This window comes from Cynocephalus volans, chromosome 9 (assembly GCF_027409185.1).
Source record: "Cynocephalus volans isolate mCynVol1 chromosome 9, mCynVol1.pri, whole genome shotgun sequence".
In the NCBI taxonomy this organism is placed as follows: domain Eukaryota; kingdom Metazoa; phylum Chordata; class Mammalia; order Dermoptera; family Cynocephalidae; genus Cynocephalus; species Cynocephalus volans.
The window spans coordinates 129,629,960-129,644,395 of NC_084468.1; the positions used below are offsets into that span (position 1 = coordinate 129,629,960).

The window sequence follows — 14,436 nt, forward strand, 5'->3', positions numbered from 1 at the left end:
TTGCTCTGATTAAAGTCGATCAGTTAAAATGACCAATTCTTAATATGTAACTAAGAAATACTCATGACAATATCAATTTAATTTTAGTAGAGATTAAAATATTTTCTTCAACACTCAAAATATGTATTAACTTTCTGGAAAATTTTAGAATACAAAAAAAATTGTTAGAAATGATGTCATGGAAAATATAAAATTAATTTTATTCATAATTGTGAATTGCAGGCTTTTCGTGTCTTTTTACTATTTACTAATATAAATTCTCTGATTCAAATCAATAGGACTTGTTGATAAAACCTTGAAAGCTCATTATTTAAATGCTGGAAAATCAGTGCAATTTTCAAATGATAGTACTCTTTGAAAGTATCTCCTCAGTAAAAGTCGAAGTTAAATATAAAAAGGTCAGATTACACATAAAGAAAAACTATGGAACAGTTTATAACTAATGATAAAAAAAATTCTGGAGATGTTATTATTAGGTGCTATGCATTGTCTTCTTCCCTGGCTTAGTTAGAATGACATCACCAGGATGCCCCTATGTTTGGGCAGCCTTGAGTTCAGTGTTCCCTATCATTTATTCCATAAATGTGCTTAGTTGAAAAGGTTGAACTGTGCTAAGTTGTCTTAATGTTTCAAATTCATACATGGAACTATCTGGAATCTTCCCTCAGGCGCCTGCCATTCTGAGTCCTGCTGTGTCCTGCCCACAATCACGCCACTTACCTTTCCTCTCGGCAGCCTCAGCCCTGGTCAGGTAGTGGTAGAAGCAATCCAGTTTAGCAGGCTGCTCCTCCAGGGGTTTCTGCAGCCAGACGACGGACCTAACTCTCGCAGCCTCCCTCAGGGCATCCCACTGCTCCATCAGACCGAAGAGCTCAGTGAAGGACTTATGATAACCATCTCGCAGCATGTCCACACAGATGTTCTTCTTGTATGAGTTCCTGTAACTGGGAAAAAGAATCAGAGCACTCAAAGCTTTATATTAATCCCTTCAATCCACACGGTGTTTTCAGTCCCTAATAATTAAACGTTGAATAGTGCTGCCTTTTCTTCTCTCATTGAAAGCACAGAAAACTATCAAAAGATCTTTGCCTCAAACACTTACAATGGAACAACTTTAGTGTAATGAAAGATACCAGGAGCTATGTAAATATAGTAATTGTAATGAAATTATGTTATAAATATATCAGTTCCAGAGCTGAGCTTTCTTTGATAAGGACAAAAAAGCTACTTGACTGACAATATTCAAACCTACTTGCTATACTAGCCTCCCATTAAAAAACAAACAAGAAACAAAAACAAAAAGCTCCAATAAACCAAGCAAAAATCAAACTTGCCACTTAATATAAATACAACGTACTCTCTATATTAGGTAGTTTCACTATGTTATACAAGTTCACCATTCATTCATTCATTCACACAGAAAATGTTTATTGAAATCTATTAGTAAATATATTTTTAAAATTATTTTCAGTTAGAAAGTTAATTGTTTGTTAGATTAATAATTCATTTCTAAGTTCAATAATAAATCATATATAAGGAGATAAAGTGACAAAGGAATATTCCACTTAGTCATTCAACAAATAGCTATTGAGTTCCCTACTAAGTGCCAGTCACTATTCTAGACCAGAAAGGTTCAATACCCTTGTAAGTTTGCATTCTAGTGGGAAAACACAACCAACAAATAAGTAAACAAATGATAAATAATTTCAGATGAAGAAAATTTCTATACAGGAAATAGGATTATGGGATATCAGCTGTGTGGTGGCTATTATTCACTGAAAGAATAATCAGATGCCAAAAGATATAGCTTTATACTAATTAAGTTACATTCTTTTTTTAAAAAAATAGGAGACAATTAAATATTTACATTAGCTTGTATGATGTGATACCACCGGCAATAAAAATTTCAGTGTGGAGTGGAAACAGCCCAGAATCAGTCAGAACACCTGAGGTTAATTAAGCCCAGTTTTCCCTAACCTCCTTGGACCTCATTTTTTCTCATCTGTGAAATTTATATATTAATACATGCCCTGCCTACATCATGGGATTCTTCTAAGAACCAAATTAAATTATATATGTGGAAATAGTCTGAGAAATGTGAAACCCTGCACTACTCCTGGTTCTCAACTCCCATCTATGCATTAGATTCACCTATAGAGTTTAAACAACAACAGCAGAAATGCCCGGGCTCCATCCACTAAGAATTTCTTATTCAGTGTATGAGCTCACGTATAGAACGAATGAATAAAGAGAGGTGAGGAGGAGAGTGGGGAGATACAAAGTTTTAAAAAGGAAGGGCCCAGATCATGAAAAGACCTCATGGTGAAGTGGTGAGAAGTCTGGACTCCAAACAAGGGGTGCTGGAGTGCCACTGGAGCTCAGTGACACAGGGAGACTGCATTCTAGAAGAGTCATTTGGAAGGAGTGTCCCAGCTATCTGGCAGCCAGACGAAGGGTACCTTTGGTATAGAACTAGGCCACAAACAGCATAAGGAAACCACATTTATAGGTCAAGAGATCAAAAGCCACCATTTAGTATGAGACCAAGATATCTTGGAAATGCAGAAGAAAAAAATCACAGTGTTTGCTTGTTCCTGCCTTCCAGTCAAGAAAGAGGAAGAGCGTATGGACAAAGAGCCAGCAAGATGCTGGGAATGGCCGTGTCCTCTCTCTCTCTCTCTCACTCCAGTCAAACTGAGGAGGGGCCAGGGGACACAACAAGCATCAACACCCTGTGAAATCTGCTGGGATCTAAGAGTTGAAAAACTTTTGTGTTCTACTTCCCACCTGGGACTTTTTTTTTTTTTTTAAGTAACTGGCCAGTACAGAGATTGATCCCTGGACCTTGGTATTATCAGAACCACGCTATAACCAACCGAGCGAACTGGCCAGCCCCTAGAATTCTTGAATGTAGGAGATTACCAACATCCGCCTTTCCAGCTCCCCCTGCACATGGGCATGGAAAGGCAGCAAAAGTCACTGCATAGGGTTTCTAGATGGAGAAGGACCAGCCCAGCCCTATAATTTCCCATAGCCCCTGAATGGTATGGGAGGAGTGCCATAATATTACAGTGGACACCATGTGTGACACAGAAGTTACTGGAAAGAGAGGGCTGATAAGTCAGTCACAAGGTCATCTGGACACAGCAAAGGGATGTGTGCTAAAAGGCTGTTTATGGGCGGCCCGCTGGGGACCGAAGGAAGACACAGCTGTAACTCTGAAATGCGCAGCACTGGGGCAGCTCCTGAGGGTTCGGGTCAGCATATTTCCAGAGCTGATGGAGCAAGGGTGGGTCAAGTGCAGCAGAGAGGGACAGCTGCATAGGCCCCGTAGGCAGGATGCATTCAGCTACAAGTAAGAAAACTCTCCTCACGGTGCCTTGAAAAATAGAGGCTTCTGTTCTTTGCCTAAAGGCAGGCAGTCAAGGGCCCTGGTTGTGGCCTGGCAAATTCAAGGCCATGTCTATGTGATTTTCTTGACCTTCTCCTCCTGCTTGTCCCCTGGTGGTTGCTATAGGGCTACTATAGCTCCAGACATCATGTCCACCCTCAAGGCAAGAAGAAAGGGGGAAGTGGGGTGGCATCGGCTGTGTCTTTTCTGATTTGGGGGAAAACAAAAGCATTCCTGCAACTACTAGAGGATTTCCACATTGGTCCCATTGGCCAGAACTGCATCACTTATGGCAAGAAGTCTTGAAATACAAATATCGTGCCTGCTTGTGGGCATATTACTGCCCCAAATAAAATTAGAATGATGTTAGCAAAGAAGTGAGGAATGGATACTAGCTAGGCAAATGCAGCAACAATCACGAGGTCCTAGATCAAGTTCTGAAAGTAAATGCTGTCATTCCCACACCCCCACCCTGGGGTTAGCAATTAAAATGCAGGATGGACAGTTAAATGTGAATGTCAGATAAACAAGTGATTTTTTAATATCAGTATGCCCCAAATATTGTATGGGACATACTTGCATTAAAAAAGTTTCTGGTTTTGAAGCTCAAATTCAACTGTATATCCTGTATTTTTATTTACTAAATCCAGTAACGCCACTCCCCTCCATCCCCCACCAGTGTGATGCTGTTTCTGTGTAGGAAAATAGGGTGAGGGGAAGAGGTTTTAGAATCTTGAATAGCCTGAGAAATCGCTGAATTGGACTGACTTTACCTGTGAGTGACAAGATTGGATTTTTACACTAGGGAGGATCAAGGCTCAGGGCCAGGAATTAAAATGAAGTTATAAAAAAATAAAGACTTTCAATTTAGCATCCTTGAGTTTGTGACTCTAAAGTTCATACCTGATCTAAGTGAAGGGGTGGGATTAGAGTAAAACTGGGAGAAGGGAGAACGGATAGGAGACTCTGTGTTCATAGAAGACGAGGCGATGGAATCAGGGTAAAGGCAAGGGATGAATAGACATAGGTGGATTCAATATTTATTTATTCGATATCTATTAAAATAAAAAATATCGATTACTTGGTGACTGAATGGATGTTGGTGGGGAAGGGCAGGGAGGAGAGAGGATAACCACCAGGGTTTTGGATGGGGTAATGAATAATTTGCATCAGAGGCAACACAAAAGGATTAGCAGATTTCGGGAAAGATAATGAGTTCAAGTTCAGATAACTTGAGTTTGAGGAGCCTGAGGGGACATCCAAGTGGTACCCCAAAAGGCAGTTTGGGATTGGGATAGGAGGCCTGAGAGCACAAGGGACTAGAAATCCAACCTTGCTCCAAACAAGCAATGCCATCTTTGTATGATTATGCATTGGCTGCCAGCATGTTTTCCTATGCGTGAAGAAAGCATTCTGGAAGAAAAATAGAGAAAATTATAAATAAATAAAAATTAAAACCTTGACTTTCAGCAATACAACTAAACACGAGCTAGGGCAGTTAGGCGACCATCTCAGTTCTAATCCTAGTCAGGACACAAATGCAGAAAACCACTGGATGGGCCTTGGTTTCCTCACCTGGAAGGTGAAGGTCCTTTTGTTGGATTTGGTTCTCCTGGCAGCTAGTTCCACTTTCACATGGTGGCACTCTAAAATAGTTTTGGAAATAATCAGTTCCACATTGTGTGTGGTCTTGTGGGAAGGGAATTCAAGGACTCCCTAGCCAAGGTCGGGACAGGGGCAGGGGGAAGGGGTGTTATTGACCCAAATTAGGCCAGCCAGTCTCTTGCCCAGGATTTTGAATCTGAGGCAGGCAACACAAGGCTGCAGAAGGTTGCTGGAGCTCAGTCAAGCTGGCCGCAGCTTCTTGACAAGATTCTCAAGTAGTTCTTCCTACCCAGGTCCATCTAGGGTCCCATGACTTGTACTGTTCTTTTGAGCCAGTTTCTCCCCTAAATTCTTCTAGTTACCTAGTATCCTTTCAATAACATCATTTCCCCTTAATTTAGTCAGAATCAGTTTCTGCTGCCTGTAACCAAAGAACACTGATTCATCAGGGGCTGGATTAAATTATTTCCAAGACATCTTTCAGCCTCAAAACATCCATGATATATAACTAATATCAATTTTTTAAATTTCTAGTAAATTTTTTAGAAAGATCATTCTTCAAAGAAGATATTTCAAATAGAAATGTATTTAAATGCCATTGTTAAAGAAGAGTGATTACCACTAATATTTGAAAGCAAGAAAGAACAATTATTGTGATTTACTAAAATAGGTTCCAATTTCAGTTTTTTTTTGTTTGTTTGTTTTTTGGGGGTTTTTTTGTGGCTGGCCAGTATGGGGATCCGAATATTTGACCTTGCTCTTACAAGGCTGTACTCCAACCAGCTGAGCTAACCGGCCAGACCCCTATTTAGACCTTCAAGTTAATAAGAATGATTTATTTTAACCGGAAAATTTTCATTTATTAAAATAAACTGTTTATCTGAAAAAAAAGTATGCCAATCTCCACCATCACATTTGAATTTCTTTTATAGTTCATAACAGAAAACTATAACTAAAGTTTACTTACTTTACTGGAAAAACAATTTAAACACAAATAGAAATATAAAAAGAACTCAAATTCATTATTTTAATTGCTATTTCATTTGGACACAAAGTTTTTAGTCTTTGGTTTCATTTACACAGAACACTTAACAAATATTAGTCTAAACTAAAAGATGTTGCTTTTAAGCAACAGAACAAGAAAAATCTCCTTGACCTGAAGCCACTATTTTGGGTGAAAATTGAGAATTCTGGCAAAATTTATGAAGAGATTTAATATCATGGAATTTGAGGAGACTCTTCCTGACAGAAGAAAATATGCCATTCACCAAAGCAAAAGTTGCGACATTCATGGACATGCTGGCTGAACATCTATAAATTTATACCCAAAGGAAGGTAAGATCTTTGTCACTGCAGATACCCAAGGCTGTACTGGGATAAGGGATGCAGCTGGAGAAGAATGCATTTAAGAATGGAATTAAGTAGTCATGCATTTCATGTGGGTTTTATTGCCATTTAAAGGTATTATTCAGCAGAGATTCTGTTAACTATTTTGAATTTACATCACAATTTCCCTAAAAAATTCTGAGATTTTAAAAAAAAAAGAATCTAGAAACTGACAGAAAGCAAAACTGAACAATTTGACCTAATTCCATAACAGTTGAGTGTGTGGAGATACTGGGAAATGGGAGCTTAACTGTTAAACAGCCACAGAGATATTATATTGTTTTTATTCATCCTTAAACTATTTTGAGTAGCTACTATTTACAGAGCACCCACAACGTGTCAGGCACTGTGTAGACATCATTTCTAACTCGCACAATAACTATAAAGTACTACTTCCATTTTTACAGATAAAACTGTCTTCAGTAAGGTTGTGAATTGCCCAAGGCCATACAAGCTAATAAGTGGCAGAGTTGGAAGTCACACCCAGGTCTCTCAGGCTACAAATTCTTTCCATTTCCCCACATTGCGTCCTATTATATCAAATATTGTTGTTTTTTATTCTCCACCTCCACACAATGTTTTGCTTGTCTGCATTGATTGTTTGGGAATTTGACATAAGTTGACAATTATGATGTAACTTTCCAATTTGAAAGCCATTCTATTTATCCATGCTAAAGTTGGATTGGGAAAAGAGATCAGAATCATTCTGTGACCCCCCCCCCCAAGAATCCTCCTCCTTAAAAGGAGGGCACATTCAACCAGTAGCATCTGTGGAAAGCAAAATAAATATGTGATTCCCACACAAGGGTGTAAATTCTAGAAAAACACTGACAAAGTAAAACATCGAAAAAGATAATAAAACTTGGACAGAATGAATAGATGTGACAAATTTTGGTCTATCTAATAAGCAATATACATTGGCATTTATATTAGTTATTAGATGAACTTTCAAAATCAAAGGCATTATCACCTGTTTAAATATATGATTAACATATTCAACATATTTTTTCACAGGATGAACTGAAATTATGGTATCAAAGTGAAGCTTTACATTCAGTAAAAATTTTCAAAAGCAGTTCAGTAAAAAGCATACTTTAAAACAAGATCATAAAATTTTTATTTAATCTGACAAAGATAAACTCAAAAGATATGTAATATCTAATCAAAAGTCAGGATAATACTTTTATTCCATTAAATTAATATTTATAAATCACTAGTGGGTTATCTATGTGTCAGTTTTAACAATTTTACATTCATATTGTAAGGATAAATGTTATTGGAATCACCTACGGGATAATTACATTGACTAAATTAATACTTAAACAGCTTTAGTTAATATAATTTCCATGGAATAAAGTGAATCACTATTCTTACTCATACTTTTCAATATAGGTAGATATTATGCGTAATTAGAATGAAAAATTCATTTTTTGACATACACATACTAACTGATAAAAATATTATAAGTTGAGTATGTTCTATAGTTTTGTGTGAAAAAGATAATTCTTCTCAAAAGCTAAAACAATGATGTAGCATTTCCCTAGCCTTATAAGTATATTAAGAGTAAGAAGTTAAAAAGAAAATATTGACTGTGTTTGGAATGACTTCACTTTAAAAGCATAACACAATTTCAATGAAAACTGAAGGGATTTTTCTTAATTTTACAAATGTAGGTTTTTAACAAGTATTAGACACAGTATTGATTAATACTAATTAAGGACTGCACTACCATCACTCATATATATAGACACATATATATACACACACACACACACACACATATATATAGTAATAAACATTGGAGAGTTAAAATTTTTAAGACTTTTAATTATTTTCCACATTCTTCAAAAAAGCCCTTTTTAAATTTAAAGGATTTTCAATAAGTTGACTGGTCTCTGGGGGCATCTACTGGAAATTTAGCAAACTGCAGTTGCATCATGTAAATTTGATAACTCTCATTATCCATCTTAATACAGATATTATTTTAATTGATATGCAAATATGGCGACACTCAAAGCAGATAAATGTAAAGTTATGCATGGTATTCTATCTCATCCATCTGCTAACAGCAGAACATGTAGCTGTCTATTAGATCAGTTAACGAATACTCAACTGTTAAAAATATAAATAAGGCAGGTGGCTTATCACAGATTAACAGTTTTCAAGCCATTCAATTCTCATTTTTTTGAAAAATTGGAAAGATATCTTAGAGGTTAACATATACATATTTACCGAGGTATTTTTATTAATTCAAATAGAATGCATATAAAAAGCACTTTTAAATTATGGTTTCCCCAAAACAAATTCATTTTGCATATCAGTACATTTATGATAATAAATAACCTGATGATCTCTGCCTATTTTCTATATCACTTAACTATTACATGTTGATATCTAAAAAAAGTAGAATTTATTATACTTGCATCAAAAGAATCTTTTTTATGATTAGTGATTACAATTAGAATTAGTCATTAAAATGAACATTGCTAATAATTTCTCCTAAACATCTCAGAACCTCCTTGAAGAATAATCAACATATAAAGAAAATAATACAATTATTGCAGCTTATGTATAGATTTAACATATTTTAATTAAAAAAATCTCTGTTCATAATATTATTGCAGTTATGACTAATCACATCACAAGAATTTTAATATCACAGCCATTATAACAATCTTGATTTTCCTTGTAAAATTTATGTTATACATATTTGCTTTAAGAGAAAATAAAAAAATATTTGGAGGTATAAGTATTGTGTTATCTGTATTGTGCCATTATGTATTTTATATATTGCTATAATTTTTATATAAAACCCTCCTTGTAGATTAAAATATCTAACACTCTAATTTCATTCCAAGGAAAAACCTCAATGCATGTATTAATTTACCCTTTCTAAAAAATTCCTTAGAATTACTATCAAAATAAATGTGATATCACCTTTAATTTTGCAAACTGAAAAAACTAATTAGCATAAAAATGTTACCAACAAATCAGAATATAAATATTAATATTCAGTAGTAGGATTTTTGTCTCAATTTAGATTCAGATTCAATTTAGGTAGATGAACTAATTTGATAATTTAAAAATAAATGAATAAAATCTGTCCCCCAGAAGATTATAGAATAGAATTTGTATGTGATTTTTTAAACAGTTATAAACTTTACTAATTCAAATCTTTAGAGGAAACTGTTACATATGCAAGTTTTGCTTTACATTTTTGGAAAGCACAAATTTTCATCTATTAATAATACAAGTTAAAAAGCGTAGTCAAATTTTCAACATTTTAAAAGTGTATATAAATTGAAAAATATCATTTGGAAAAAACTATGCAACCCAAGTTTAATCTTTAATACTTTTTAAAAATCAAATTATTATAAAGTATTATAATTATTATTATAACTTTAAAAGTCTTTACCTCGTAGTATTTTGTAAATGACTATTACTAATATAATTCTTTTCACAAATAATAAAATATTTTAAAATATGATCAGCAAAGAATTCTCCCAGTAGCACAATAATAATTAATTTCAACATGGGTGATTTTATTTTAGGATATAGGAAATATTTCCACAAAATGGAACAAAAATCATTTTACAGACTCAATTATGTTAGAATTCATGTTTAGCATTAAAGGCAGTCACTTTTTGTCAGATGAATACATGTTCATAAATAGTATTTTCAGTGGTGATTATTATGGTATCAGAGGAAAGCTGTAGTTGTTTAGCACACAGTACAGGACTGCAACCCATACAATAGCTTTACATAATTGCTTTAATAATATAAAGGCATTCTTATGTGCATACCCTATTAAAAATGATTTATTCAAGTGATTCCCATTCAATCAAATATTTTAAGTACAGTTGTTGTCATCAATTGAGAATGAATAAACTATTCACCAGTCAATAAAAAGTATTACCAAAATATTTGCCCAAATAGCTGTTGCACAGCATTCTAGAATCATTCATTTCCTTTACTGAAAAAATCTCAAACTTAAACATATTTTTAGGTTTTTTTTAGAAGTTTGGTGAAAAGGACTAGAAGAAAAACTCCTTATGTGAGGTTAATTACACATATAATTTTTATAAAGTCTTATTACATGCAAACTTCCTTGAGAAATTCCAAACTTTATTTTTACAAAAATATGTTCTAAGCCAAAGATTAAACAGGGAAGGATATAAAATGAGTGTCATTTTCAAACAGGAATTTTTCAGGGAAAGCATTTTCAAGCCGGAATTGAGACACTTGAGTCCAAACACCTTTGGCTAAATGAGGCAATCATATGAATTCCTGTTATTTTCTTTCAAATTACACTGTAAATTTCAACTGTAAGAAAACCAATTAAACATAAGATGAAAAATAAAGCCCAAAAATAATCTTAGTTTTTAAATTGAGTTATAACGTTAAAAAAGAAATCTGAATAAGTCCTACTTTATTCTGTGTCCTAATATAGTGACAACAAACATGAGAAAGAGGAAAACAAAAAATGAGCTTTATGTCATATAACTACAAACAATGGACAACAAACATGTAAACATGGACATGTTAGCTTCAGTTTTTTAGACAAAAACTGAATATTTTTTGAAACAATTCTGTGATGCCAGGAAAATTTTTTAAATTCTATTATTTAGGATTTTTTTTGCAAATATTATTTATTTTTTCTTTCAGTTCTCTATACATCTTTATAAACAAAAGAGCTATCAATTTTTTATATAAATTGGGTGAAATGTCATACTTTTAATAAAAATGGAAAACTGAGAATATAAAGACCAAACTTAGTAAAAACAAGTTGCATTAAAAAGAAAACTTCAGCTGTTCTTTTTTTTTTTTTTACTAAAGTGTGTCATACGTTTTATCTTTGCAAGAGTTTGATGAGGTTTGCAAGTAAAATTCTGTTTCCTCTACACTTGCTAATAGTCATGAGAATCTGTAGTTTGCACCTTCCCATTAAAAATGTATTGTATTTTTTTGAAATTATTCACCCCGCCTTTTATCCAGATCATGTCTTTGAAAGGAGGAAGTAGATAATAAATGGAATAATTCATGATTTCCCATTAAATATGAAACTTTCTTTTGCAGAGTTTAGAAAATGAAGTTCTACATAATGTACAAAAGTTGATTAGAACTTTTTTAACCTTTTCAAGAAAAAAATCTTTCACATTAAACAACTGCATGAGGAGGTTTCTTTGGGAAAAGTAAACCAATCAATTCTCTACACCTATAGCTTTGTCATATATATTCTAATGTTCCTTGCTCCAAATATATATTCCCTTATAACACTTAAAAAGTATTAACATAGTGGCAATAAAAATAGCATACATCGAGCTATAAACACGACAAGTATTTAAGAGAAATAAAACATGTTTAAAATACAAAGAGAAAAATCACATAAATTAAAAATGAAAACAAAACATTATTCATGTTCTTTTCAGCAATGTAATGGAAGATAGTGTAAGGGTAAATAACAAATACTTGCATTTAGATTTCCCTTATAACATTTCTCCCGGCAAAATAATGATATTTTCTCATGAGAAAAAATTACACTTATAAAGCTTCTCTTTTACAAAGAATTTGTTCGTACTCATTAACTGCACTTTTTTGCCTCCTCCCCTTTTGATAAAAATTTTAAAATTAAGCCAAATTATTTTGGGACTCATTTCAGCTCAGTTTTTCTTGGGTGACAAATCTATAATAATTTAACTTCGGAGAAATGTCAAGTTCTGACTATTTAAGGGCAGCAGTGGACCTCATTTCTTTGGGTGTTTAAGTTTCTATTGTAGAAATAGTTTATCCTTTCACTATATATATTTTCATTTTCCCCATATCAAAAATAAATTAAGAATATATATTCCCCTGTCAAACTTGAATGTTTAAAAGATAACTACCAAGTTGTAAGTCATATGAAGAAATCTTTCATATGATATGCTTTTTAATTACCATTACAGAGATGGAGTACACTACAGTGAAGCCAGGATTACTCACAGACTATATGCACACAGTGATCGAACTTCCAGAACATAATAAAAACTAAATTGATAGAAACAAAAAGTAAATCGATTATTTTGATGCTTTTGTTAGACAACATTTGTGTAAATATCTTATTTTCCTGAATGTCATTTTAACTTTATTGCAGCTATCTTGAACATTTAGAAAAGTACTAGTTGTAACTAAGAATATCTGATTGTCAAATCAAATATGTGCATCCATAAGAATACAGTAAGACCAAAAGGAAGTATTTGTGAGAAAATAATACAAAAGAGACTCGAATTCAAACTTAAAAAAAAAAAAAGAAGATACATAGTAGGCAGAAAGCATGTCATTTCTTTTGTATTCCCACATAACAGTGCAAATGACAACAAAAGGAAAGCTTGCATAGCATTATTAATATCAGAAAAAACAGAAATAAGGCAGAAAACATTAAAGGAGCATGAGAATATCAGAGATTCATAAATAGATTAATTTACTGAGAAATAATAGCAGATAGAAAACAATGCACCCAATAATATACTGCAGAATATCTAAAATTAATAAAACAATAAGGAGAAATGATTTTGATGAAGTTTTTTTCAGAAATTCACAGATAAAGTAAGTTTACAGAGAAAAATATTTGCATAATAATTGCCTCCCTTGATTGAAATAAAGGCTCAAGCTAATTATAAGATTCTGATATATTTTTCTATGTAGAACTGGCTGCCAAATAAATAGAGAATATATATTTATTATTCAAACATAGAAGAAATAGTTATAAAAATTGACCATCTACTAGACACACTGGAAATTTCATAAACTAATATCATACACGACAAATTGACTGAGCACAAGATTCACTCCTTAATCCTGCATACCCCTACCAAAAAAGCAAAAAACAAAAAAACTATTCACCTGCAAATTTACAAATTTATTTTCAAATTTATTCATTGCTTAAAGATGAAGTCACTAAGAAAATTTTCAGGTATTTAGAATGGAAAGAAAAAAAACCCTAAATATTAAATCCTGGGGGAAGAAGTTACCAGATATTCAAAAGAGAGCTCACAGATTTAAGCATGTTTTTTTAAAAGTAGTAATAACTGATGCAAGCTAGCTGTCAACCCAAGATACTGGGAAAAAAATTCTAACAAATTCTAACAACTAAATAAACCGAAATAAAGACAAGAAAGGAAATATTAAGGGTAAATTAATAAATTAATAAAATACAGAACAAAAAAGGTAACCCATAATACAAAAGAACGGGCTATGTGAAAAGACAAAGAAATCTTTGCATGTATAATCAAGAAAAACAAAAATAGTTGTCACCAAAACGGTACTGGGAATATAAAAGGTAATATAGCTTCTAATTATAATTATAGTAACAGCTAACTGCTGTTCTTAATACTTTACATATAATTATCTCATCTAAACTTTACAAAACTTTTTATAAGCTAGGTACTATTATTATTATCTCCATTTTTCAGATAAGAAAACTGTGGTATAAAGAGTTTAACAAAGCGAAGATCACACGCCTTGTGAGTGATGAAGCTGGGATATCAATCCAGGCAGACTAACCTAGAGCCTGTGTTATTGGCCATCATTATCTTTATAATACCTCCAAGTTATAGAGAATATTTCAATAGGTATAGAAGAGATTTAAACTTTATTAGAGAATATCATGTTAAACTTTATTGCAATAAATATAAACATCTATATAAATGAACACTTACTAAAAAATAAATACTAATTACCTAAATTGGCTGGAGAAGACTTAGAAGACCAATTACAAAAGAAGACCTACTCCCTTTTCCCTGAGCCCCCCTCCCACCAAAAGAGCAAAACTATTTGGTTTTGTAGGGGGGAATTCTTATCTCATCCAAAATGTCCCGTAGCATTGAAAAAGATAAAAAATTCTTTGGTTCATTTTACAAAATCCCAAAATGTAGCACAAGAAAAGAAAAATTACATCTCATTATCATTATGATTTAGATGCAAAACTCACACACACACACACACACACACACAGAGAGAGAGAGAGAGAGAGAGAGAGAGAGAGAACTTATAGCAAGCTAAAACTGTAATGAGGGGCT

General features: G+C 33.2%; 1 protein-coding gene across 1 annotated transcript in view; it reads right to left on the reverse strand.

The window, feature by feature from the left end:
- Nucleotides 1–14,436, reverse strand: part of TTC29 (tetratricopeptide repeat domain 29) — a 140,980-nt gene that overhangs the window by 109,638 nt on the left and 16,906 nt on the right. Inside the window, 1 exon segment of the mRNA XM_063107486.1 lies at nucleotides 721–944. Coding sequence (XP_062963556.1) covers nucleotides 721–944 — 224 coding nt within the window.